The following is a 26,868-nucleotide window of genomic DNA, read 5'->3' on the forward strand; positions in this document are numbered from 1 at the left end:
GTAAGGAACAAGAGCTATAACCCCTGGCAACCAAGACGAAGTACGTGAGAATTGGAGAGTAACAGAGCCGCTGAACGCACGGACAGCGCGAGCCGGCGAGTGCACGGCTGCAGAAGCACCTCTGAGTGAGGGCCCACGGGACACGGCGAGGCACACGCAAGTGCAGGAGAGCAACGGGCTGCTCCAGGAGTGCCTGCGCCCTGCACCGCACAAAAGCCCCCGGGGCGCCGGCACGTCTGTTTCTGCTCCTCCTGCGCAGGCCGTCGCACCGTGCTGCTGACCGCTCGGGGTGCCCGTTTCCCAGTTGTCTGGCGGCAGGAAACGCGGAGCCCTCCCACTGTCCGGCTGGGAGCAGCAGTGCATGCGTGGATAGTTACTATGGGCTGCAAAGTTATGTTCCTCGGTGGCTTCAGGGTGCGCTGCCTGCCAAGGTGTTCGGGCCATTCCTGAAGTTAAAGTCATGGATAAAAAAAATCCTGGTCAGGCGTCACGTAGGAAGAGCATCGGTGGGATCAGGAAGACACAGCTTTCAGCTCAGGCTGAGTATTACAGGCCTGGTTAAGCTGTTCCTACAGGTCATTTGTCAACATCTCAGCGGAGAGGGAAGTGTCCCAGGCATCATCCCTACAGCTTCTCAGGCCGCGGTGCTTGCAACGAGAGCCTGAGAACGAACCCGCGGGGCCTTGACTCCGCATCGCCCCGGCACACCGAGTGCCCCGCTCGCATGGTGCAGACCGGGGACATGCCCAGCGCCAAGAGGACCACGGGGGACCCGACGGGGCGGGATGCTACCGACATCTTCAGAAAGACCGACTCAAAGAAAGGAAAGACAAAGCGGCGTGGTGCGAGGGCTCCTCTTACAGAAGAGGATTCTCCGTACTCTACCAGCGGGTTTTGGAAACAGGCGAGGAGTCTGCACGCTCAGAGGCACGCACCGAAGGAGCTAGCTATTGGGAGCCCTCTCTGGCCGCCCGGCTCTGTCGGGGTCTCGGGCTGCGCGGCCACCCGCTTCGTGCAGCTGTACAGAGGTCTTGGCTTGTGTGCAGGGAGACGGCGAGCTCAGCCCCCGCTATTATGCAGTCTCTGGGGATGCACCCCTTTCTCTTCAGAGCCGTGCCCCGTGGCTTTGCCCTGCTCCATGAGATGGGGTCTCTGGTTGCTGCTAGCTGCCCTCCTTCTCACTGCGGCTTCTCCGGCTGAGTTCACAAGATCTTAAGTCCCATGTCGGAGCCCTATCGCTCTTGCCGGCGAGGCAGCACAGGACAGCCGCTTCAAAAGAAGCCAGCGTCTAGGAGTCGAAGGGACACCATCAGTCTTCGGCTGCATCTCCAGGCGACTCCATTCATAGCAAGGGATGCGACTGACCCCTGGTCCCCTGCCCCAGGGAAGACACTAACCTCTTCAGTCCCTGGAGGCAACAACACACAAGCGAGAGGGAAAAGAGGCACGTTTTCCATAAAAATGATGCAAAGACACTGTCCTGTTCTCCACGGGCCCCTCTTGCTGCCAGTGGTATATTCAGATACGTGGCAGGCTACACGTGAGCACGCCTGGCCTTCGCTCTGCATAGGTAATTCCCCTGGCAGGAGGAAGCGTTTCCAGTAACCGAGCGTCCGCGGTAGAATCCCAACAAGCCTGTAAAACCACAAATACGGGCGCCGTTTCAAAAGGCACTGCAGCACGGCAGGTTCCCTCGAAGCAATGGATGAAGTCAAGTCCCTCATTAGCACGGCAACAAAATCACCTTCTGGATACACGCGAGCGGCTCTCGCCAGCACGTCTGCTCATCTGGGGGGGAAGGAATCGCTCTGCTCCCCCGTGTGCGGCCATGCCCGTCTGCCCCTTGCACGAGCCTTTGGGAAGTGCTTTGGAGGCACTGCGTACCCGCAGGCCAAGGGGCGCGGGGGCCACAAGTCTTCCTCAGATATGCAGTTGTTTTTCTCTTCTGCCTGGACATAGGGGTGCAGGAATTCATCAGAGACCTCGAAAGAGAAAGCCTGCTTGCTTTGAATGCCGACGCCGACAGGCCTTCTAAGAATAGACTCCAAAGGGAGACGCAAGACAAGCGACACGATGAGAACGCAGCGCCTTCCCTCGCTGCGCAAGGCTCTTGAAATCTCAAAAATAAAATATTACGCGGCACGAACAAGAGAGAGGCCCAGCCGGGCGCACTGCGGCCCTTGGGAGGACGGTGCTGTTACGTAACGCGTCAGGGACGAGGTTAGCGGATACCGTTCCTCCCCGGGGAGCTCTTCTTCTGGAGGAGTCATTAACGCACCGGCCGGATAACAGACCCAGCTCTCTAATGCTCTGGGTCAGAAACAAATTAAGATGGGGAAGCTGATTTGCCATCAATCTACATTAGGCATGGTTGACCAATCCACCCCTTTGATACTCGCTCCTGTTATGCATAAATGGAAGGGTTTATGACGGGTAGGGCTTGAAATATAAAACCTCTGTCAGCTTTACCCAGCAACATCTCATCTCATTTGTTGGCTGAAAGAGGAAAAGAGGGAAAGTTTTCGAGCTTGCATCAGGGAGCTTCCCAGCATGCCGGCACCAGAGCAGCCAGACAGAGGAGCAGACAGGCTGGGGGCCACTCCTTCCAGCTCAAAAAGCATCAGTGGCTCTCTCTAGAGCACGATGCCCAGCCCGGTACTGCAACAGCGGCTTAATTAGGCTGGTGAGTCTCCCCGCGTCGCAAGCCCTGAGAAGAAGCATGGTTCAGGCCAGCTAGAGCCGGCGCTGCCCAGGCACCCGAGAAGCAGCGGGACCGCCTTGGAAACGCTCGGTCAGCTCTGCCGCAGAACTGGAAGTGGTTTGAAGCAATTGTCAGAGGTGTTGCAGGCGCGAGGCCCATGTGTCACCGGGAGCCGCGTGTCTGGAGGAGCCCCAGCATGGCGCTGGAGGGGGGCGGAGCGGCCTCCCCCACGGGGCCGAAGAGGCGCTCGAGCCAGCGGATGCTGCTTGCAGGAGGAGGCACAACGAGGCTCCTCACGCGCTTACAGAGGAACGGGGAGGCCCGAGCTGCTGCCCACGAGCTGCTCCCGGATCCCAGCTCCTCTCCTGCCCAGCCTCAACACGCAGACGAAGGATGCAGCGAAGTGGACCAGCATTGCTGTTGGCTGTGGGGGGGGGATGTTGCGAGATGCCCACCCCAAAAGCACCAGCTACCCAGCTTTTCATCTGGTGGGGAGGGGAGGCCCCACAGCATCCGAACCATGGCTCCTCACGGCTTGAATGGCCCGGCCACGAGATTGTACCACCTCCGCATTGAAAGCCAGAGGGACTTAGATGCAACAGCTCCTAGCCGTCTGTCAGAGACTCCCCGCGGCTTTGCCAGCCTCGGCTGCGGCCCTGGGCTCTGGAGGGCCTGGCTCCAGCCTGCCAGAGGGGTCTGTCGCGTGCCATGGGCACGGCTGCCGCCGGATCACAAGCCGAGGGCGGCACCTCGCTGCGCCTGCAAACCAGAGAGGGAAAGAAGGCGTCCGCTCCCACGCCCCAGACCTGAAGCAGCGAAATCACAGCCCTGGGAAAACCCTCGCGTGGAGAAAACGTGGCGCGTGGTAGGAGCAGCTCCACGGCTCCGCACAGCCCCGCGACCCCTTCCTCTGCACGGCCGGGCGGGGGGCCTGTTCTCCTCAGCCAGACACCGCCTGACCCGAGGCGCCGAGGCGCCGTGCTCTGGGGCCGCGAGGAAGACCGTGCAACGAAGGGAATGCGAAAACCCCCGCTGCCTGCCCCCCGGGAGCGTTTCCCTTCCTCCATCCCTGGACCTCGTCCTGGAGCTGCCCAGGCACCCCGCCCCGCCCCGCACAGCGCGCCCTTGCAAACGCTCCGTTTAATCTCAGCTTCAGCAACAACTACCTCCCCATCCAATTACCCGCCTTACAGCTGCCATCACAACATTACACTCCTAAGCAGCAGCGCGCTTGGAAGGACTGAGCTACTTGAAAGCAGACGTGATTTGGACGAGCAGTGCTTCCTTTCCAGTCCCCGGCATTATCAAAGTCACCGATGCATAATCAGCTGTGCTTAACGCAGGCTCCAAGCACGCAGCCTAGTTAGCTCTTGGAAGGCCCCATGCGCAGGGCTGCTTTTTTTTTTTTAAATGCTGATCGTTACATGCACGCGCAAGGATGCCGAATACCTGCAGCACGCTGCACGGCCCCGGTCCAACAGGCGTGGGCTGGTTGGAGAAACACCCTGCACCCGAGAGTCAGCCCTTCTCCCTCAGATCTCAGTGCCTTGCACTTGCAGGACATTTTCCACGTGTTTTGTTGACCAAGAGATGCTGGCAGAGCCCCGTTCCTGGAAACACCAAAGCCCCAGGTAGGAGCTGCTGGTGCGTGGCTCCAGGGTCCGTGAGGGTGCAAACGCATCCGTGCGGCCCTTCAGACCACGGCGGCGGTGCCGACAAAGCCCCGCCCGGGGTGCGGGTGGGGCCGGCCTGCTCGGCCGCATCGCGGTTTTCAGGAGGGAAGGATCGGTGCTGGCGACGGCCCCCAGCCAGACGCGGCGGCCTGACATTTCTGCCAGGCAGAAGCCAGTGTGTTCACACGGGGACTGTAAAAGGTCGCCCACCCACGGGGGCACGTGAGCCCGATCCAGCGAGGCCGCCGGGCGCGTCACACAACTCTTCCAAGGGGCTCAGGGGGCCTCACTGCTTCCCTTTACAGCCGCTGGAGAAAAGCCTGGTTTCACAGGGGCTGGCTTTGGGGTGGCAAGGCACGTTTGACATCAGAGGGTGGCTGCCAGAACAGCACATCGCCGGTGCGCTTTCAGCTCTCTCTGCACTTGAGAGGCCTGCCGGTGTGGTCTGACAGTTTATCGCAGACTCGGGTCTGTAAAAATCAGCTATAAAAAACACAAGTGTGGAAACATCAATACACTTGATTATTGCACGTACTTGCGCTGAACAGCCAGCTCCCCAGCGAGCGGAGGCAGACGCGCCAGCAGAAGAGGAAGCGTTTCTGGAGCCGGGGAAGCAGATGAAGCCGTGTCGCAGCCAAGAACAGAAGGCTCGGGAGGTTTTCTGTGAGGCAAGAAAACACCACAAGCCCACCCACTTTCCAGCAGTGCTCCCACCCCCAACAGCAGCACAGTCCTTTTCCTGCCATAGCCACCGTCACCTTTACCCAGCAAACAGCCTGACAGCCACTGGCACCGATCACCTGCAGCTCTCTCCAGATGAGCTGCATCATCTTGAGCCAGCTTGCTGCTCACAGCTGGTCCAGGAGCAGCTTGCAGGGCAAAGGTAGTGCTCGACCTCTGAGCTTTTGACTGGAAGCAAGTCACGTGAAATGATTTCGCTGGTATCTGACTGGAGGTGCACGGGTCTTTATACTCAAGTTTCTATTGCTAGTACCCACACCTGCTTCATCAGAGCCGCCTAGACTTCCTTGGACCTGAAAACAAACTCCTTGGGGACTGACAGGGTGAGATGTGCACAGAGGGGCATGAAGCCTGTTAGAGCCAGGCAGGGACATGCACCATTTTATGTTGAGCATGTGCCCCTGGATGTGTTGATTCAACCTTCCCTTACCTCCTCTCAGCACTGTGACCCGGGCCCCGGCTACCTCCCCCCCCGTGCTGGGGCTTGCTTGGGCGGTGCAGAAGCCGCGGAGCACGGCTGAACCCAGCCCAAAATCAGGAGGGTTAGAGGCATGTCAGAGGAAGAGGAACAAGGGATCAAGTTGCTCAGGAGAGGACCAGAGTACAGCTTCTTGCACCCTCTGTGGAGGGCAGGGACCCACCAGTGCATACAGCCAAAACCAGGTGCTCCTCCATTGTGCTTCTACTTGCTCGCTTCAATGACGAGGCCGACCGGCAGCTCCTGCCTGCTCTGTTTCACCGCCCCGGGGCCGCGATGCAGGCCAGCTTATAGAAAGCAGCACGTTTCGGTTCACAACTCTGCCCACAGGACACATACAGCTTTTGCAGCTGACAGCAGTGCCATCCCAGGGGAGGGAGTGCGAGGCAGGGGACACAGGTGGGATCGAGACGTGGCCCAGAATAGCTGCAGGCTCCTGGGTTCAGACGCTTCCCAAAGCTGCCGCCTCCATCTCCCATCCTGGGGGCCTCACCTGGGACTTCCCGCCGTCTGCACCCTGCCCTGCTTCCCAGGCACAGCAGCTGGTCTCGGTGACACGCTTGAGGACCTCTCCGGAGAGACTTGCTGCTGCAGGGAAGTCCCAGGGGCCTATGGAAAGCGGAGCAGTTTAGGCAAAGGAGGAGCAAGTATTCTCCAGCCATCACCTGTGCAGCTGAGTCTAATCGGGCTGCAGCTGCCGCTGGCTGCACCGATCACCTGCAGAGGGGCCAGGCGGCAGGGTGCCCGTGTCCTTCTCTGCCCCACTCAGCTTCATAAAGCAGTGGCATGCTCTGCCCCAGAAGCAAAGACGCAGGCCAGGGGCGTGAACCAGACGCAGGGGCCGGGGGGAAGATTCCCCTCCAGGGCTGGCAAGGCAGCTCCTCCCTCTCCCAAAAGCCGGCCCCGTATTAGAAGACCCCTCAAAAGCAAAAGCCTGTATGGGTTTGCATCTGCACAGGGAGAGCGTGGGGCACCTGCCAGGCCCGGCGATGGCTCTGCATGCGAGAGCCCCGTCGTAACTTGGGTGCCCTTGAGATGTATTTCGGGGCAGGTCTGGCAGGGGAACGCAGGCAGACCCAGCTGACTCGGCACCGTGCAAGCCCAGGGGGCCCTGATCAGGAAGGGAAGCGCAATCTGCGCTGCACCCCCTCCCCGAGATGCAGGGAGAGCTCCCGCGGCAGCGTGGGGCGGGCTGCAGCCCTGCCAACAGCCTCCGTGCAGCGCAGACGCGACTCTCCGGCCCCGCGCGCGTGGTGACCGGGAAGCGCTTCCACTGGCACAGGCGGTACCCCGCATGCACATTTCTGCCTGGCCTGGTCCCTAATTAGATATTACTGCACTAGCCTAGATGGATAGGCATGAAGTTTAACTCCTGAAGCAAGGTGCAATTAGCTGGGCATAAAAGAACACTGAAGGGATACTAATTACGTTCTGCGGGATGAAGAGAATCGAGTCAGAGGAGCAGAAAATTACCTTTGTGGGAAATCAGCTTAGCGGTCCACACTGACGCAGCAGCCGCTGCACGGATACTGCGCCGCCCCAGGCCGCGGGCCAGGCCGCGGCAGCTCTCCGCAGAGCGGCTCCTTCAGCCGCGTCCCGGCGCTTCGCCGCACGGCCCGAGCGGCGCGGAGGGGGCTGCTAGCTGCTTTGCAGGCTCGCTCTTAGAGCAGGGTTTTCCCGGCTTCTGGGGAGGCAAAGCAGGCAGCGGGCTTAGCTGAGAGCCCAGAGGGGTGGAGGGGTGTTGCCTGTAGCTGTGGTGGTCGAAGGAGTTGGCAGCAAGTGATCCTTCCTCTCCCTGAAGAAGACTGTTTGTAGCCAAAAGCTTGCAAAGAAGTATTTTTCCAATTATTTCAGTTGGTCTAATAAAATATACCAGATTTACCCAAAGAACCTCGTCTGCCAGACGGGTGGAGGCAAGTGAGACACTCCCTAGCACACACAACCACACAGACACGCTTGTGCCCCAGTGCGCGAGAGATCGCTTTGTTCCCGCCTGATCTAGGCTGTGCCGAGGGCAGGCAGCCGTGGTCTTGGGCAGGAGTCTGTGCTGCTGCTCACGTCCAATTCACACGCACAGGGGAGCCTGCACCACAGCCTGGGCTGGAAACATTAGCATCCTTCTCCGCCTTACGCCTGGGTGAGTCAGCTCAGAGCAGGTATCTTCCCCCGCCCTAGGGTTCGCTAGGAAAACCACTCCAAGGTGGCAAGGAGTTGCTGGCTTGCATGCCTGCTGGCCAGAAGCAAAAACCTCTCTGAACTCGCTGTGCTCAAGCAGAAGTCTGCAGAGGGCAAGCGCCTTGGGCACTGGTGGTAACAACTCCTTCCTTTCGTGCCTGTTGGAGAGAGGAGACGCCAGGCTGTGCTGAACTCATCCTGAAGCTGCATCAAAGCCTGCACGCCAAGTCCTGCTTGGGAGGACAAACCCCCGAGTGCCTGGACATCGCCGGAGCTGCTGCCCTGGGCAGGTGCAGCCTGCAGGCCGCCAGCAGGCCTGTTACAAGGCACAAGCATGTGGGACAGTGGGTACCGCCCTGTCCAGCCGAGGCCTCTCCAGGGCTTGGGGCATGGGCATGGGCATGGGCTGGAAGAGCAGGCGCACAGGATGGGAGCCTGGCTCTCGAAGCTGCGGTCAGCCCTGGGCTGAGATATCTTCCTGTCTCTACTGCTAACGGCTCCCTTGACACAAGTGCTGGGCCATGTCTTTGACCCGTGATTTCTCACAGCCACAGCCGCAGGGGACTGCGGAGCTACTGATCGTCTTGGGCATCATCCCATCTCAGGCCTCATGCTGGTGAAGGACAGAGAGCAGTGCTTCCTCCCCACCCTAGCAAACGCACGCTGTGCAAATAGGATGCTCTCCAGCTGCAGGCAAGGTCTGATCTCCACCTGCCAAATGCGAGTGGGCACTGGCCTCCCCACCGCCCCCGTAGCTGTTCTGCAAGGACCCGGATGTGATACCTCTGCACCCGTGGTTTCAGTCCGATCCGGGGTCTCTGCCGGGACTCCGTCCTGAGACCAAACCTACGATTCACCTGTGCGCTGAGCGCACACAGGCTCAGCTTTCAGGCTCGCCGCAGACAGAGGCCAGCCCAGCCGTGCAGCCATCCCCGCTGCACAGGGGACACGCGGGCCCTTGAGGCATTTGTGGGATGAGCCCACTCTCACCAGGGAGACAGGCCTGTCGCTAAAGGCTGAGCCCAGTGTCCTGCAACACAGCCAGATGCCACGCAGCAGAAGCACAGCCGTCACAATCTCGCTTCTCGGCAGGATGCGGATGGGTCCAGCTGAGCCGATGACCCACGAGACGCATGAGGAGGAGCTGGTGGGAGGCGAGAAGGAAAGGAAGAGGAACCCTAGGAGGAGCTGGAAAGCAACGCTGCCCGCCCCAAGCACGGCGCGGCCAGTACAAGCCTCCCCACCGCGGCCCCAGAGGTGCAGGTCTAAGCCCGGCTAGCGGCAGTTCGCAAACACCTCGTCTCCCCTTGGGATGATTCCTGGAGTCTTTCCAGGTTTCTAATTAGCCCGTAAGTATTCTCTACCCATCGAGCAATATTCAAGGAGTCTAACATGCTATTTTCCTGTCTTCCCAGTAAGCTTCCCGGTATTAGCTCATAGCACCTTCTTGATTGATAATTGCTTGCAATAGCAGCCGCCAATTCATCACAGACAAACCTTCCCTGATTACGGCCCACTCAGTGATGGAGTGGCAGTACTCCTGGCAAGAGCCAGCCCGGTGCTGCCAGGCTCCCCGGGAACGCAGGGGTCCAGGGCCCTGGGCCGGGGGGTCCGGTAGGTACAGGAGCATCTTCAGGCCTTAGAAGGATCAAGACCCAGGATGTCCAAGTAGCATCTCTGAAGCTGTAGGCTGCAGCTCTCCTGCTCCCTCCTCTCTCCGAGAGACTGTGCACTCCTTTCAAAGCCCCTCGCCGATTCACGTTTATGGGGCAGCTTGGAGAAGGCAGCCCGGGGACTGAAGAGTAGGACGGCAGTTTACAGTGTAAACCTGGCTGCAACCTGCTCCCCACACACCTGCTGCTGGCTACCCAGCAGCCCGGGCACATGCGTGACCGTGGCTCTGGTGCTTCCAGCCTGGGTGTATTTCAGATGGCAGCATCCACCCCACATCCAGCAAGGACTTACCAGCAACGAGTCAGCACCACTCTGCCAGGCTGCTGGGCAGGACAGGCTCAGGCATGCCATGCTCATGGCTCAGGGGTGTTTCCTCTTGCACGCAGCATCCCCGCATTCATGCCCAGGCAGTTCGGGCCAGGAGTGGCATGAGAGCCAAGTGCTCCAGCGGGTCAGCTGATGGAGGCTTGCTGAAGCCCCCAGGCCCCATGCAAAGGGGTGCTGGCAGCCTCCAGCACAGCCTGTTGTCCTAGGGAAGGCCCACACGCGCGCGCAGGTCCTTCCCTTGCCAGCCCGTTCATCATGGTTACTTGCTGGCTGAGGTAAGCCTGTGTCATCACCTCTGAGACCGTCTCTGCCAGCAAAGCTGCATCATTCACACACTCAAGGTCACACGGACGCACCTCGCTGCACCGAATCCAACGGGACGCCGAGCGCCCAGTGCAACCTGAACTACCAGCAGAAGCGAGGGCGTCTTGGCTGATTCACCTCACGCTGCTCCGTCCCGAGTCTCCCGGGGCAGGGATCGGGGTACACATTGCCTGGTCCCAGGTGCACACACCGTCCTCGCGCGCTGTTCCTCTATGCCAGCACCCCTGCAGCTCCGGGCACTTCCAAGGCCCAAGGGAAAAGGCTGGTGCCTGCCCTGCCTAAGGGACAGGCGGAGACGGAAGAAGGGGGAAGAAAGGGCATTCCTCCACCAGCCCAAGAGACAGTCCCGCCATGCGTCTGCAGGGGAGGGAAGCCCCTGTCTTGGCCGGCTGCCTCCTGGCAGCTCAGTCCTTGCATTGCCGGTAGGAGCCGCGGTATGCCGCGCGGGTGTACGAACTCATACGCCGACACCCTATGCTCAGGCTCCGCTGACCGAGCTCTCTTCTCCGTAGCCACCGCGGCAGGTCCCTGGGGCAGAAACACGACCAAATACGCGCACTGACCCCCAGGCCTGCAGTTGCAGCAGCTTCCCATGCTCCTCGGGAAAGAGCACATCTGGGTTAGCGCAGCCCATCTCCCGGGGCCAGCCCGGGCCTTCCCCGGTAGGGCCTGGCAAGATACCAGCCGCCATGACCCACAGATGTGGCTGCACATGGCCTGGGCGTGATGAACCCCACGGGGAGCAGGCGCACCGCGCTCCCCCCCGCCAGCCCCGGAGCAGCAAGGGCAGAGGGAGAAAGAGCTGCGGTCTGGGGCTGCCGGGAGACCTTCCAACGCACGCACGATGGAGCCACGCTGCAAAGCCAAGAGAGATTCCCCTGGGAGCGACCGCCTCACTTTTGGGGAAGACCCCACCAGGAATAGCCTTGTGGGCAGGGGCTGTCACGTCACTGGCCCCCGGCGCCCGGAGCCCAGGGCCGAATCTCCCGGGCTACGGAGGCCTGGATAAAGAGCAGAGCCACGTTCTCCCATCGCCACGCCACCCTATCCATAACGCAGGCTGCTTCCCCAGACAGGACTGGGAGCTTACGCAGCCATTCACGCTCTTCATCTCCCGCGGTCAGGCCGGGAAGGCGCTTTAATAAGATCGGCTCTGACAGGGACCGTCAAAAGCCTCATGTTCCTGAGCAGCCAGACAGAAATCAAAGCTGTCAGGCTTGAGCAGCAGCAGGAGGAAAGGCAGGGCTGCGGGCGAGGCCAGGTACCACCGAGCACGGGCAGGGGGACGGCTCCCTCCAGCGCGGCAGCACGCGTGGCCCCGGCCGCGGCAGGGACTCGTGGAAGTTGGGCACGAAGCGTCTCCCTGAGGAGCACGAAGCCTCGCCCGGAAACCGGCCACGACGGGCCAGGTCCTGCGCCCTGGGAGGGGCTGAGCTCCCAGCCCCAGCTCCCGCCCGAGCCCCGCCGACATCTCACCCGGACCTGCTCTGCAGCTCGCCTGCCGCGAGGAACTCAACCCAGCGTGGCCCATCTTGAGCCAGCTGCCAGAAGCCAGCGAGGAGTTAAAACAGCTTGCGAGAAACAAACAGGCCTTAATGAAACCTTTATTTTTAAAATATGTTTTTTAATTTAAATGCAAATAGGGAGCTGCGCTATCTGCAGGCGGCCCAGGCTGACACGCTGGGTAATTAGCAGGGATGAGTCTCAGGCAGCAGAGGCTGCTAATGGGCCGGCACTTCCCGGGCATTTGTTTTAAGTTAATTACAAGTTTGCCAAAATGGGGATCAGTCTTGCTCTGTGAACTGGACCCAGCTCCACCACGCGCAGGCCCGGGGGGGGCAACACTGGCTTCTGCTCCTGGAACACCCCGGGGCAAGTCACGAGTCACGGCCCAGGCTCAGGACCCCGCGCCACGCGGGGACGGCGGGGAAGACCTCCCTAAATACCCCGGGCCACAGAGAAGAGTGCCAGGGAGGCCCGACACGTGATGTGGGATCGCACCGTAGAAACAAAGAGCAGACTGGCCTGGCAGGGCCTTCATACCAGCACCAGCCATCTGCTGTGGGCACGCGAATAGCCAGCCTTTGGCAGAGGATGGCGTCTGGAGGAAATCTGCCCGTGCTGAGCTAGAGGCCTGACTTACTGAAGCGAGAATAACCGTGCTCATGGAGGCTGGAATTTGTGCCAGCGCTCGTATTAGCACGGCCGCCTGGGCCGCGCGCCACAGGACGTGGCAGGGACCGCCCGAGCAGGATGCGGCTCGCTACAGCCAGGCTCGCCCCGCTCCCCGCCAGCCGGCACGCGGGAGGGAAGGCTGAGGGGACCCGGCTGGGAGCTGGTACGTGGCAGCAGTGCCCATGCCCTACTGCCGCCTGCCCACGACCTTCACGTCCATTTGGGTTTCATTCATCCCTTTGACAGCAGCGATGGACGAGGCCTTGAAATGCTCTTGAGCGCAGAGATGCGCTCCATCTCTGCTCCGTCCGCAGCAGAGCCAGCTGCATCCCTCCACATGCAGGTCACTGGCTCCCTTCTTTCTGGGTCTTGCCCCCTCGGGTCTCGTGAGTGCAGGAAGGGCCCCAGCCTGCTGCGCCACAGCAGACAGCTGACCTGCCCGGACAGACCCCAGGCGCCCTGGGATACATCGAGGGCTGGGCTCAGGCCTGGAAGCAGGTGCCATGCCCTCGTGGCCCCTCGCACTCACACAGGGGCCAACGCACAGCCACCAAACAGCCCTTGCAAGTGGGGCCAGCACTCTGCACCTGGAAACGCGGCCGCTGCAAAGCCACGAGCGCTCGTGTTGCAGCTGCCCCATGCTTTCAGCCTGGGCACCGCTCACTACCCTGAGAGGGCCCAGCTCCCTGACATGGGGCCTCCCAGGCAGATTGAAGACCCCCTCTTCCAGGCTGCCTGGGTGCAAACTGGATGTGGGACAGCCTCCATCTCCCTTGGTGCCATCCAGAGGCACCCGCTCTGACCAGGGAGTTGGCCCTGCCGCGCCGAGACTCTTCCATCGGTGCAGAGCGGGTTGCGGGCAGCGTTCCTGCCTCTCGCCGAGCGCCACCGCAGCCCAGGCCAAGCCACCCCCGCAGCGCGGATGGGGTTAGTCTGCTCTGCTCCTCCTTTGGAAGTAGAGCTGGTATGGATTAAGGAGTCAGTCAGTGCTGGAAACGGGCCCTTGCTGACCAGGGGCAGGTTTCTTCTGGAAGGGGATTTAATTGGGAATTTAGCACAAGCAGCTGAGGCAGCACAGCCCCAAGGGCTGGATCGCTGCACGGCCAGCTCTGCCAGCACCAGTAAGATGGCCACACAGGTCGCCAAGGCAACAGATGCAGGGGAGCCATGTGCTAGCCAAGCAGTTACAGCGCAGCCCCTTCCCCAAAAGGGAGAGATGCAGCAGCTGTGGCAGGGGAGAAAGGACCGGCAAGGGGCCTTTGCAGGGAAGTGGTGAGAAGGGTCCTGCAGGCCTGGGGTAAGAGAAGAGGATGCTCTGGGAAAGGCCCCATCCCAAGCCACGTCCTGAGCAGAGAGCTGGCATGGTGCATCCCACCTCTGCACTGGATCCTAAGGCCAGGGCTGATCGCCAAAGGGGGCACAGCTGCAGGGTGCCAGGCAGAACCACCCTGTCCCTCCAGTCAGGCCACAAACAGTCACTCCTGGACGGGCCGTGTCCATGTCTGGGGCCAAGCAACAAGCAGGTGAGCAAACTCACCCTCCTCCTGCTCCACTGGCCTTGCTGCATGCCTCCGCGATGACCTGGCGCAGGCGAGCCCGGAGCTGTGGGGAGATCAGTGCAGGCTGTAGGCACTGGGGAAGAGCAGCAACACTTCCCCTCCGCAGGCCAAGCTGCGGGAGCCCTGCAAGGTGCAGCTGACCTGGGGCCGGTCCGCATGCAAGCTGCCCGCTCTGCTCAGCCTCCATTAAGCGCAGATAAGTTGCGTGCGTCTTTGCCGGGCAGCGAAGCCACAGCCTGGTTTCAGCCCCGTGGTGCAGACGCAGGTGCCCGCACTCGCCTCACGTGCCCTGGGCAGTCCTCCCACACCTGGGCCCGGCCAGCAACCGCCCCACAGGGTTCTGTGTTAACGACCCCTTCGGACAAAGCCCCGATGCTTTGGTCTTGCCAGGGAAAGCGCCGTGCTTTGCTGACCGCTCCGAGCTGCAGCAACAAGGCACATGCTTCTGGTGCCTCTCGCCAGGACCTAGAGGCACTCGCTGTCCTCGGCGCTGGGCACGGAGCCGAGGAGCCCCCGGACAAGAGAACGGGCACCGTCAGCGCTGGTGCCACTGGACCAACAGCGTGCAGAGCAGAGGGCCTTGGGCAGCAAGCTTTCAGGCTCTGGCCCCATTGCTGGCACACCTGCGCATGCCAGGACCCATCCAGCCACGTCCGTCTCTCTGCCGAGCGCTTGGGTCTCTGCGTCGCGAGCTGCCGGCTTCTGCGCGTCTCCTGCACGCAGCCATCTGAACTTGCATGTGCACAGGGACAAGGAACATGCCCAGCGCGGGCCAGGTGCTGCACAGATGTGCGTGGGAGGAAGCAGAGCTCAGCACAGCGCCCCAGCCCGCGCGCGAGGATGCAGGCGGGGACTGCTCTGCCGGATGCAGTGGACAGCAGCACCCTTCACGGGGCCCCACGGGCCCGGCTGCAGGGAGCAACCCAGCAGGGCCGGGGAGCCGGAGCCCTCCCCGTCTCCCCGAGCGCGGCGGCGTTTGCTGCCACCGGGACAGCAGCGCTCTGCCTCCCGGCAGAGAGCAGCTGTCGGCCTGCGAGGCAAACGCCGCGGGAAGCGGCACCGGCAAAGCAGGGGAACGCGAGATGAACAGCAGCTCCAAGACCCTGGATCTGGGCCTGGTGCTCTGCTGCTGCTGCCCAAAGCAGGCCTTAATTACCAACGTGACGTGGCCCAACACTGCCACGTTCTCCCCGATGTGAAGTCCCAGGTCCTGGGCCTGGCCAGGTTTCACCCAGAGAGCCAATCAGCAGCCCCAGAGGGGCTGGGGGGACCCCGCGTGTCCCGTGGAGACCCCACTTGTCCCTCCCCGCATGGCTCCACCGAACTACTGGAGATCAGGTGGCTGCAGTCCACGGCCCTGGGGCTCAGGCCCGTGTCCTCCCCTCAGGGTGCATCCAGAGCAAACCATTTGCCTCGTGTGAAAGCCAGCAGACCCCAGTGGCCGTGGGGGTCCGTGGTGCCTGACACAGCTGCCCCTCTCCAACACGCTGCCCTGGACACGTGCGTCACTGACCCGCCCACCGCTGGCGCTGCCCAGCTGCGACGGCCAGGCTCAGGCACCGTGCGCTTTCCAGGGTGAAGTCATCTGGTTTCGTGCGTGTTCCCAGCTCGCAGCTGCAGGGAAAATGCCATAAAAATTAAGCTCTGGCTCTGCTTGTTCCGCGCGCTCCTGTTGGCCCCAGAACAAGCTGGGGCTTCACTTGAAGGGGACGGTGGCTCTCGCCCAGCTTCCCTCCCTGCGGGCCGACAACCCGGCTTGGGGCCAAGGCCCTGCCAGGCATGAAAGCAGCAGCCTCTTCCCCAGGAGGCAGGGCTGGGCCCAGCCCTCCCCGCCCCTCAGTGCTGGGGTTTCCTTACACCATCACTTTCCCTTGCCTGGAGCACACGTCCCAACGGGCCTGGGCGCTAGCGCCAGCCCCGGAGCCCAGGCAAAGCTGTCCCCGAGGCCCAGAGCCACCGGCAAGAGCCCTCTGCAGCCGAAAGCTGCTCCAGCCACCCCACACCTAGGGCTGAGCCCCCTTTGCCAGATGGGAAAGACCGGGGGGAAGTGCTGCCAACCCCAGGCCCTGTGCCAGGGCTCAGGAGGGTCCGCGACCGCTGCCAGGAGCCTCACGTCAGCGAGGGGCGAGCTGGGGTGGGTGTGGTATTGCTGCCCCGAGTCCCCCCAGACCCAGCTTTCACCTTTTCCAGCCATTTGGACGCGGCCCATGGGGCATCAGGCGCTGCCTCCCCGCCTCGCTGGGTGCTGCGGTGCTGGACAAAGATGGATCCCTCCCTCGCACGCCCTTCCCCTGGCCGCGCGGGCGCCGCATCTGCAGCATCCAGGCACCACCTAGGGGTCATCCTGCGCGGAGCAGCCTCCCTTTAAAACCAGTGAAAATAAAAACCTGCGTTGTGCTGCTCCCCTGCTTTGCAAACTGGGCTTTGCAGCCGCGGCCCGCACTGCTTCCTTACGCAGGCAACGGGCTCCCCCGCGGGGAGCAGGGCACCGGCTCCACTGCTAGGATGAAATCTCCACTTCTGATGAAGCATCCAACTCTCCGACACCATGAAGGATTAGGGCAGGCAGCAGAGGGGCTGACCGCAAACCCTCAAGTGGAAGCGTGTTGCTAGCCAAACCCTGGGGTGAACGCTGTAGTTTCCACGCTTTCCTCTCTTCGATGACCCAGTTTTTGAACTCCCCAACACCAGACCGCAGCGTTAATGTTTAAATATGCCTGGGTACCTGAGACCGTTACCTGTTCACAACCGTCACGGGCAGAGCCGTCTGTAACGGGCAAACAAGCCCGACTTTGCGGGGGGCAGCAGTGGCACTTCCCAGCCCCACGGACCCCTCCTCCATCACTCTGCCCAGCCCCTTCTTGACCCCGTGAGGCGACTGGCCTCCGCCATGTCCTGTAGCCAGGAGCTCCGCATGCCAGCCATGCTCTGATTCCATGGCAGTTTGTCTGAGAAGGCCTTTAGGGAAGGAAGGACCTTGTTGAAAACTTTGGGAAAATCCCAGCATGCTGCATTGACTGGAGCCACCGAATACAAACGGACGGGCTGGGAGAGGGCTGCATGGATCATCTTGGTCCCGTCATTAGCTTGTTCAGCACTGGCCACGTTCGTCTGTGCTGGTCCTTCACGTTCCCGTTCCCACTGAGCAGCGTGGGAGTCCCCTCAGCAGCCTCTGCAGTAAGGGCCGATGCAAAGAGCTCACCAAGTGGCTCTGCACCAGCCTGGTCCTGCCTGCTTTGCACCTATCCCACTTGCACTGTCCACGGGCCACGCTGGCTCTGGCAGGCTTAGTGCTTCCCATGTGCTCAAAGCCACTGTTCTGAGCTTCAATATACAGGTCCCTCCCAGGCCGGCAAGGGTGGGGTCCACAACCACGCTGGTCCCTACAACATGGTTGCTGCTCTCACTACAGGGGAATGCATGTGACTGTCTCTGCTGCTGCAGGGATGGTGCCACAACAGTGAAGAGCAGAGCTGAGAGTCACAGCCCACATGCTCCAAAAGCCACTGGGCCTGTGCCTTACTGAGGGGTAAGGGACAGGCTCACTCGAGATCCCTGCAGTCACGCAGGGCATCATGAGCAGCCTGGTGACAATCCTGGGGTCCCAATACCCAAGCCTCTGCCCCAACTTTGTGAGTGCCTCTGGCCTGCCCCTGCACTAGTGACAAGCAAAAAAAAACAAAGGGAGGCAGCAGCACAAAGCCACGAGCAGCAGTGCCACAGGCGGCAGGATGTTAGCTCTGGACTGGACGTGAGCCCAGGCTTGCTCTCCTTGTTAGCCCACCACAGGAGCTGCAGCAGACCAAGATCACACCCCTGGACTTTCCCCTCCCATCCCAGACACACACGTGGGTCTGCAGAAGGGCAGTGCAGGAAGTGCAGCCCAAACAGGAGCTGTGCAGAGCCTACCAAGTGCCCACAAGCACATGGCAAGGCTGCTGGCCAGCTGACCCCCCTCAGCTGCAGGCCTGATTAGACAGCTGGCTGCTGGGCGCAGGCCTGCGCGCTCCTGGAAAAGCACCATGCGGCGCACAGCATCTGGATCGTGCTTCTGCCAAGCTGGTCCCATGGGCAACCCCTGCTCCAAGCTGTTGCAGCAGCTGAGGGAAAAGCAGGCCAAAAGTTGCCATGTACCAGGCTTCCCCAAATGGTCCTGTGCCAAGCACAGTGGTGGTTCACGCATGTGAACCCAAGCTCTAGCAAGTGAGGCTTTCCTCATGCAAGCTCTGCTCGTCTGCCCAGGCAGATGAGGATACTGTTATAAGCTGTGTGCTGACTTGTGTAGGGTGGGCAAGGCAGAGCAGAGCACTGGGTTGCACCAGAGCAGCGGTACAGCAACAAGCCCAGGAAGACATCCCAAACAGGGGGTGGCTAACGATGAGCTACCAACAAGCAACTATGCAAAGCCTATTGAGACAGCAACCAGGCAAGGAAACAGGCAGCAACAAGCGACTTACTTTCATCCTTGGGGAGGAGTGTAGCGAGGTGGTGACCCGGCCCATGACGTGGTCCTGCAGCAAGGAACTAGAGCCTGCTCCTGGAGCCAGCAGTCTGCTCCACCCTGGGACCACGGCGCTAGCTCAGCTCAGCACACCGAGCCACCATGGAGAAGAAGCCACTTCTGGTCACAGGCGAGCGGGGTTGGGGAAAGAGCTGAAGCAGAGCTGACTCTGTGTGTGCCTGGCCTGGCGCTGCAGCAGGGTGGCCAAAGTTCCCACATGTGTCCAGGAAAAAGCATAAGGCGCTTCCTACTCAGCCTGCTGCAAAGCGATGACTAATAGGCTGACATCTCTCCTCCTCAGCAGAAGCATTCTTAACCTGGGAAACTAAAAAGATAAATGGTTTGACTCAGGAAGAGATTTGCTTTTTTAGAGGGGAAGCAGAGGGACCAAGCTGGTATTCACCACGTGCCACAAAAGTTGAACATGGACTACGACACGTGTGCTGGGAGGCTGCAGGCCTTCAGACACCAGCTTCTCCTTTCGTAGCATCGAGCAGGCTGGAAGCACTGTTGAAACCTGGTTATGGAGGGCTGTTGCTGTCACTGGAGGCCCAGCATGCACAGGCCATCAGGTGGCCAGCTTTAGCCACTTCCAAGCTGCCTGGAGGTCCTTCTAGGGACTAATCCTACAAGCACAGAGCAAAAACCTGCAAAGCATTGTTAGTTCGTCTCAAAGGGCCTTGCAAGCTTGCCTAGTGACAACTGTGGATAATGGGGTGCATGGATGTACTTGGGGGTTTCACAAGTTTAGCTACAGTGGAATAAATTTGTACCTAATCTTCTCACTCTGGATACACACTACAGACTATGCCACTACAGGAGCAGCTGTGAGCATACTGCTGGTTTCCTCTCACCCCCATGCCATCAAGGGGTTTTTCTTTGACAATTGCCTCGAGTTTTGAGGAATGCATCTCTTGAGTTGTCTGCTTTCTTGTACTTGAGCAAAGAAGAGATTAGCCTGGCATGGACTGCAGCACTGTCAGCTTAGAGCAAATACTTTGCCCTCTTCCAAGGGATAAATGAAGCCCTGATTTGCAAGTAAGAGGCCAGGTCATAACAGTGCATATTAAAAACTGTGTTTATAAAGAAATGAGGAATACTAGGCCTTGCGATACATGGCACTGCTCAGTTAGTGAGGACTTGAATAGTTTTACAGAGCTTCTGAGCCCTCTCTCAACCTGCTGATTATCTTCTATTAGCTGTTGAAAGACACCTTGTTGTCTGCATTCTCCCCAGAGCCACTTGAAGCCGAGGAACTGCTGAGCTAGCCCTGCAGTGCTCACACATACCTCATTAGCTGTTTGTATGCAGGCCACCCACCACTTGCAAGTCCAGACTTTCCAAACCCTCTATCCCATCTCAAAAACCCAAGGGGGTGGGGGAGCGCTGGAGGGTGGTCAGCGAGAAGTGGGATCATCAGGCAGGGGCTCAGACTCCCAGACAGGTGAGGGCTGCATCTGTCCAACAACAGGGCTCAGTCCTGGCCAGCTGTCTCTCCAAGCAGGCACATGAGCCAGCCAACCCCCTTACTCAAGGAAGAGAAAGGATGGATGTTACCAAGCACCCGGTCCCCTTCTAGCCGCATTTCCAGGGTTACTTAGAGAGGAGAGCCAGCTCCTCCACCACCTGACTTGAAAGGACTTACCAGCTTTGCTACACTTTTCCCCCAGGGAAAAAACTTGCAAACATTTCATGTTCAAGCATCCCATGTCCTGCATGCTATGGAAGCCACACCAGAGGTTCACAAGGTACGTAGTGTTTTATTGAATGAACGTATATTACAGTAGACAAATGTATGTTACACATGCTATACAAAATATACATTCTTAAGTGAGAAAAATATAAATAGAGACTAGGAAAGGGGAAAGCTTTGCTCACACTGTTGTAGGTACTCCCAGTACTAGAGCTGCTACTGCTTCGACATTGCCTGAAGACGACAGGTACGTTTATGCAAAATAGACTATCCGCTCTGTGCAAGTTGGGTCTCCGGGAAAACAGCTGGGGGAACATTTCTGCAAAGCTTTTTCTCCAGTGTGAATGTTTAGGAGCTGTTGCTCTTAATACTGCGGATGGGAAGTTAGCCTGGTTCTCACAATGTGAATAAGGCACCTTCCCAATTAGCTCACCTTTTTAGTGGTGAAGGCTGTTTACAGCCAGCTGAGAACCACTATAAAAAGGGAGATGCTGTTGTTCACACAATGACAACAAATCTGCTCTGCTGCAGGTAGGACAAGTTCCCTGACAAGCCCTGGTCCCAATTCTGCTCATTGTACCAAGAGACACTACTTCTGACCTCTTGTGCCCATTCCTGCACGTTTGCAATCATGGAGCAATTGCAAACAGAGAAACCTGAACAGCATTGATTTACGCTCCATACAAGAGACAGGAGGGAAAGCCATTAAGTGTTTGTCAAACCAACAGAGAGGACAAAGCACAACAGGATTACTTTCCTGCTGGCAAGACATCGCGGCTCTCAGTGTGCCAGGGATCAACCGGGCCCTTTACCATGTATGACCAAAGCAGGCAGGAAGCCTGGAATGAGGCAAGTTTTCCATTAGAGCAATTTCATGACCTGACATTTCTGCTATGAATTTAGCCTAATAGATATTTCATAGATTTCATAGACATTGGGGCTGGAAGGGACCTTGGAAGATCAGAGTCCAGCCCCCTGCCCCAGGGGCAGGAAGTCAGCTGGGGTCACGGGATCCCAGCAAGATAATATTTAGCAGGCTTCTGCGGAACAGAGATAGGCTTGCATCTAAAAAGTGACAGTGTCTTCTTTGTAGTGTTCAGAGAGAAAGCCTACTTTAAATATATTACAAGCCACAGAAAGATACTTAAGTTTACCTTCCCTTTAAGCTGTAGTGACTATATTATGTGCAATACCCTAGAAGTATTAAAAACCTCACAGTACCGTGGGGCTACAATTTTGGCGCTTGGTTCCACTTTATCACAAGCTCAGGAACAATTCTGGCCCCGCTCCAATGAGGCTGGTGCACTGTTGCGCAAGTCGCTTTGACAACCCAGGCATCCCTGCCAACACCAAACCCACTGAGAACCTGGGCATCCCTGCCATTGCCAGACTCACGGGCCTGGTTTACCTGGCTTAGGCCACCAGCCATGTCAAGGATCACCTTAGGAAAGTAACGGAGAGCCAACACCAGCACGCACAACTGATCCCTGGCTTCAGGGATTCTGAGTGGGGGGCTCGGAAAGGGCAAGTCCCCCGATACCCCCACCAAGCCGACACCGGGCACCAGCTCTCACATAGCTCGAGCTGTTGTTTGATGCAGACACATCTTTCCTGCGAAGTAAAGCAGTGCTGCTGGTCCCACACACATGCAGTGAACTGTCTATGAACTGAACAGAACTATCGATCCCTAGGAAGCCAGCCCTGGGACCCTGTTTGCCAGAAGGAAGGTGTCACGCTAACCCAGTCGAGCTCTGAGCTCACTGGGTTGCTGAAGATGCGACATGGATGAGATCACCAGTATTAAATAACCCCCTCCACTTCCACCTGGATTTTTTTTTTTTTTTTTTAAATCAGGAAGCAGTGGCTTTTGGGGAACTTTGATGCCGTGATGCTTCCCCGCCTGACGCACAATGTCAGCAGCGAGAGGAATTTGCAGGAAATGCTCTCTCAATCTAGGGGAAAGGCGGCCAGAAATGGATTCTGATTAAAAAAGCTATTGATGCTTTGCAGGAGGCCAGAAGCGTTGTCCTCATTACCCTTGCATCGCCTACTGCTTGGGCGAAATATTCTGGCTGTACTGGAGAGAATCGGATTCACCACAGACCTAAACAGGCCCAGGATCTCACTGCTGGCATTTTACAATAGGGCCACAAGCTTTTTGAACAGCAGATTCGCTTCTTGTGCACTGGTGCAAGGCCGAACACCTGCTGAGTACCACACACACCCTTCCACCAAGAGAATCACAGGATCACAGACAGCGAGGGCTGGAAGGGACCTCAGGAGGTCACATCCAGTCCAACCCCCTGCTCCGAGCAGAACCAGCCCCAACTACATCAACCCAGCCAAGGCTTTGTCCAGCCAGGTCTTTAAAACCTCCAAGGACAGAGGCTCCACCACCTCTCTGGGTAGCTTGAGAGGCCTAACACTCCACCTTGCCGTCCTCCCAACAGTTTGCCTGAAGTGACCTGGCTGTCTAAGCAGCAGAGGAGTGTTTGTCTGCTGCACACTCAGCATTCGCACTTACTGCAAAGGATTCCTCTATGCCCAGGCCCAGCAGATCTAAGCCTCACATCTTGCAAGTTAAGGCCTTGTCTACGCTGCTATTCATACTACAAAAGCCAGGCCTGGGAACACCAGGCTTGGGAAAAGGCAAGCTGCGCTGGTACAAGACCGTCTACACCAAGCTGCTGCTGGCACCCTCCAGCACAGCTAACTGGCCCCTGCCTAATTCAGGTGCCTGTACTGATGGCCGCCAAACCAAGGACTAGAGACAAATCAAAGGTACTGTTCACTTAGCCGGAGCTCTCTGCAACCTATGGGCCAGGAAGGCCTTTGAAAAGAGATGAAAGCTCAAATGCTGGCAGGACATCAGCCACTCAGAACTCTTTTACGCTTGGTATTATTTCCTTAGATGTGCATGAAGAAGAGGAGTCATTTTGCATTTTGGAGACACTGCTGAGGTGTGTCAATCTCATGGTGCCTGCTGCTACGAGCACTGCTGGAAGCTGCAGATTAGAATCAGGTCTGTTCCTACAAGGTTCCTGTCGGATTTCATGCTGTAGCAGGGAACAGACAGGTTTCAACACAAAAGACTCACAGAACTTTGCAGCCAGGTGTGATGGGCCAGACTGGGGCCCAGACCTCCTGGGTACATACTAAAAGGGAACAGGCTGCAGTAACACTAGTCAAGCCTGACATCTGCTGCTGTATGTAAGTGAGCACAAGTCATTAGGGGCACTCTTTCACCAACGTGCCTGCAAGACACCACGTTCTTCCCAACAGGAAAGACAGCTCTATCCTTTGAAAACAAGCTTTCGATATCAGAAAACCAAATCATAAAAGTTCTGGTTTGACAGGCAGCTGTCAAAATTAGAACAGCATACATACACTTTGGCATAATAAAAAATATTTACATTACAGCCAACACATGTATATGCTTAGTGTATACAAAATATTTATAAATGCAAATGCATTTACAACTACAGTTCATTAGTCGTAGGAGGAAGAACAACCCCAAAACATAAGACTGACACAGTAATGCGAAGTGCTGCTAACAGTCGGAAGGAATGCAAGCTGGCCAACAGCTGTACGCTTACAATCGCTAGCAAATTCCAAAGGGACACCCTAAACGCTGCTGCTAGCAATCACAGAAGGCAACATGAAATAGCTATGCCTTCTTGGGAGCACTTTCAAGACACGTATCCACAAAGGCCGTCCCCACATCAGACTTTACGCCTTCCTGTACTTCTGCTGTGGCTGTCACTATTCTTTCACCAGGACGTTCAGCCAGACCGCTGCACCTTCCTGTCTAACACCTGCAAATCCCAGAGACGAGAGCCCGTGCCACTATCCTACTTGTAGCAGAGTCCATCTTGGTCCACTCAACTTGGAATCGTAGACACGCGCATACAGCATCGTTGGCCATGGGGTTAATCCTGAGGTAGTAAGAGAGTCAGTTGGTCTGAACTCGCTTCCAAGGTTTCTCCTTGCTGCCTTATGTAGTTTCACTGTAATCCTGAATGTTCCGAGTCCTATTAAAATCAAAGTTATGCTCACATAACCTGTGGCAAGGTCTGGGTGAAGCAGCTTGCTCTCGGTCGTCGTCAAGGACGCCCTCGCTTCGGAGAGCTCGAGGCGCCTCGTGTACCGACTGTTGATGCAGGCAGTGCGACCGCGACAGCCCAAGGTCTTTGTTTATTCCCCACAGGGGCAGCTGAAAAGGTTCTGAGGGAAAAAAAACGAAGAGGGATCTGAGCTCACGATCAATGCACCAAGTTTTAAATGGATTTCTGACATGCCACACGACTTAGCAGAAAGGGGCATTGTTAAAAAAAAAGGTTATTTTCTACTTGGCTTCCAAGTACACATCTTACTGGAGGCCTTCCTCTGTAGCTGGCTGTTACTGTAACCAGCAACAACATGCTTGATAGTCTTTCCATGTACACCAAAACAGCTCTCTGGAAGAGACTTGCAACAAGACCCAACTATTGCACCTACCAGACATTTTTTCAAATGCTTTGAAACACTGAGCCCCGCTGGATACAAACACAAAAGCTCTCTGGATTTCCTGAGAGAGATCTGTGGAGGAAAATACCCGATAGCCAAAAGCAAGAGATTACACCTCACAAGCGCCGTGAGGGGGGAACCGCAGGTTCAAAAGGTGCTGTTTTTCCAGCAGGAACTGCCACGTCCCTCAATGCCAGGAGCATTTGGTGCCAATTCCAGACTCCTCTCTGCTCAAAGCACAGCCAGGAGCACAAGCACCTAGCAATCAGATCAGCTATTGCATGCACTACCACACCCAGTCAGACACACGGGAATCAACTGTACCAACACAAGGGCGGCAGGCAGGCCGGTACCCACCCGACAGCACAAAACAGAGCAGACAATAGGTCAGGCACTCACCATTTGTCTGCTGAGAGGGGAGTTTCTTCTCACTTATTCTGTCATGGTTGGTGAGGAAGACAGACATCTCTCTGTCTGCAGTCAGATTGTCCAGGGTGCTGGTTTCATGCTGGACATGTATTGGATAGGTCTCCTTGGGCATATGCACCATAAGATTGGAGAGGGTTTGATCCAGCGGGTCATCTTCTGTGATGTACGCGTAAGGGCAGTACTCTCGGGTCCTGGAGTAGATGTTGGCATTGTCATAACAATCTGAGCAGATCACTAATGGACCTGTGCCACCTAATAAATGTATTGCAGAACAAACACAGTCTGTTTAGAAGGGCTGAGATGCCTGGTTTCTACAGCTGCTTTCACAAATAAATCACGAGCACATAACATTACAGTGGCATGGCTTCAAAAAGCCTGGCATAGATTAGCACCGAATCCAAGGAAGTTTGCTCGCTTTTTCTGGATGACTCAGAGGCAACGGCCTGATATAACAGATGTGGTCCCTGGAAGCTAAAGCAGCTCTGCCAAGGGTGGCATCCAACCCAGGCACCTCTACCAGGGCGCAGCATTTGTGAATGTCTGGAGCAATGCCTGTGTGTTGCTCTGAACTCTCCTACTGCATCCTCCAAGCAACGGGAGGAAGAATGAACCCCAGTCCTTTCCATCTGCCTTTTCAGAAGCTGAACCATATATGCAGGCATCTGTCACGGGCGCTTGCAGGTTCCACTGTCCCTCCTGCACCGCTGCAGGCAGCCTGGAGGGACTTGATGTTGCCTGATGCCAGACCACCCACAGGATTTCTCCTGCACTACCCTGAATGGCATGTCACGCCTCTCCCGTAAAAGGGAGCTAGGTATGTGGGACCGCACCCTTGTGGGGGGAAGGTGAAGAGATGACAGCAGGGGCATATTCAGCTGACCAACTGCTAATACCTGTCTACAGCGAACTTACAGCTGTGTGCTAAACGTACAAGAGAAGGTAGCTTTTATACTTCCAAGCAAAACACTCTTCCAGTCCATCTCAACCACAGGCAGCAGGGAGGAATGGAGCCGGGCAACAACTAGTCCTACTGGACACCCTATCCCCTTGGGGGCAGGTCAGGCTTGCAGGGAGCTGGCATGAGGCCAATGGGCACAAGGCCCCAACAATTCCAATCTGGAGCCACCTACAAATTAATTAGGGGGACGCAGCAAGTGATTGGAGATACCCTGTTCACCAGGGCGCTTCTTGGGGTAACCCAGGGGAGGCGCAGCCAGGCCCCAAGTCAGTGAGGACCTAGTCAGGGAGCGTCTGGCGGGACTGGACGTGTTCAAATCAGCAGGTCCCGATGATCTCCACCCCCGAGTGCTGAGGGGATTAGCCGAGGTCATTGCGGGACCCCTGACACAGCTTCATGAGCACCCGTGGTGCTCTGGTGTGGTGCCAGAGGACTGGAAAAGGGCCAGTGTGGTCCCCATTTTCAAAGGGAGGAAGGAGGATCCAGGAAATGATAGGCCTGTTAGTCTTACCTCGGTCCCGGGGAAGCTCTTTGAGAAAGTTATCCAGGTGCACATCTGTGAGGGGCGAGCAGGGGAATGTATACTTAGGAGCAACCAACGTGTGTTCATTAGAGGCAGGTCCCATCAGACCAACCTTGGACGCAGGTGTCATGGTGGACATAGTCTTTCTGGACTTTAGGAAGGCCTTTGACATAGTCTCTCACCCCATTCTCGTTAAAAAATTAGGAGATTGTGGTGTCATTGCCTACACAGGTCAGATGTGTCGCCAACTGGCTGGAGGGCCGCACGCAGAGTGTGGTGGCAGACAGGTCATTTTTGACCTGGAGGGACGTGGGCAGTGGGGTCCCCCAGGGCTCGGTCCTCGGGCCCGCACTGTTCAACATCTTCATCAGTGACTTGGACAAAGGGGTGAAAAGCACCCTGTTCAAATTTGCTGATGACACTGAGATGTG

General features: G+C 57.7%; 1 protein-coding gene across 1 annotated transcript in view; it reads right to left on the minus strand.

Annotated features, from left to right (window-relative positions):
- Positions 1–22,617: 22,617 nt before the first annotated feature.
- LRIG2 (leucine rich repeats and immunoglobulin like domains 2) overlaps positions 22,618–26,868 on the minus strand; it is a 21,773-nt gene continuing 17,522 nt past the window's right edge. The window contains exons 16-17 of the mRNA XM_019546815.1: positions 24,927–25,208; positions 22,618–24,245 (exon numbers count right to left, since the gene is read on the minus strand). Coding sequence (XP_019402360.1) covers positions 24,016–24,245; positions 24,927–25,208 — 512 coding nt within the window. The 3' untranslated portion in view covers positions 22,618–24,015. The remainder of the gene's footprint in view (positions 24,246–24,926; positions 25,209–26,868) is intronic.

Source organism: Crocodylus porosus, unplaced genomic scaffold (genome assembly GCF_001723895.1).
Source record: "Crocodylus porosus isolate Cpor-Errol unplaced genomic scaffold, CroPor_comp1, whole genome shotgun sequence".
NCBI lineage: Eukaryota > Metazoa > Chordata > Crocodylia > Crocodylidae > Crocodylus > Crocodylus porosus.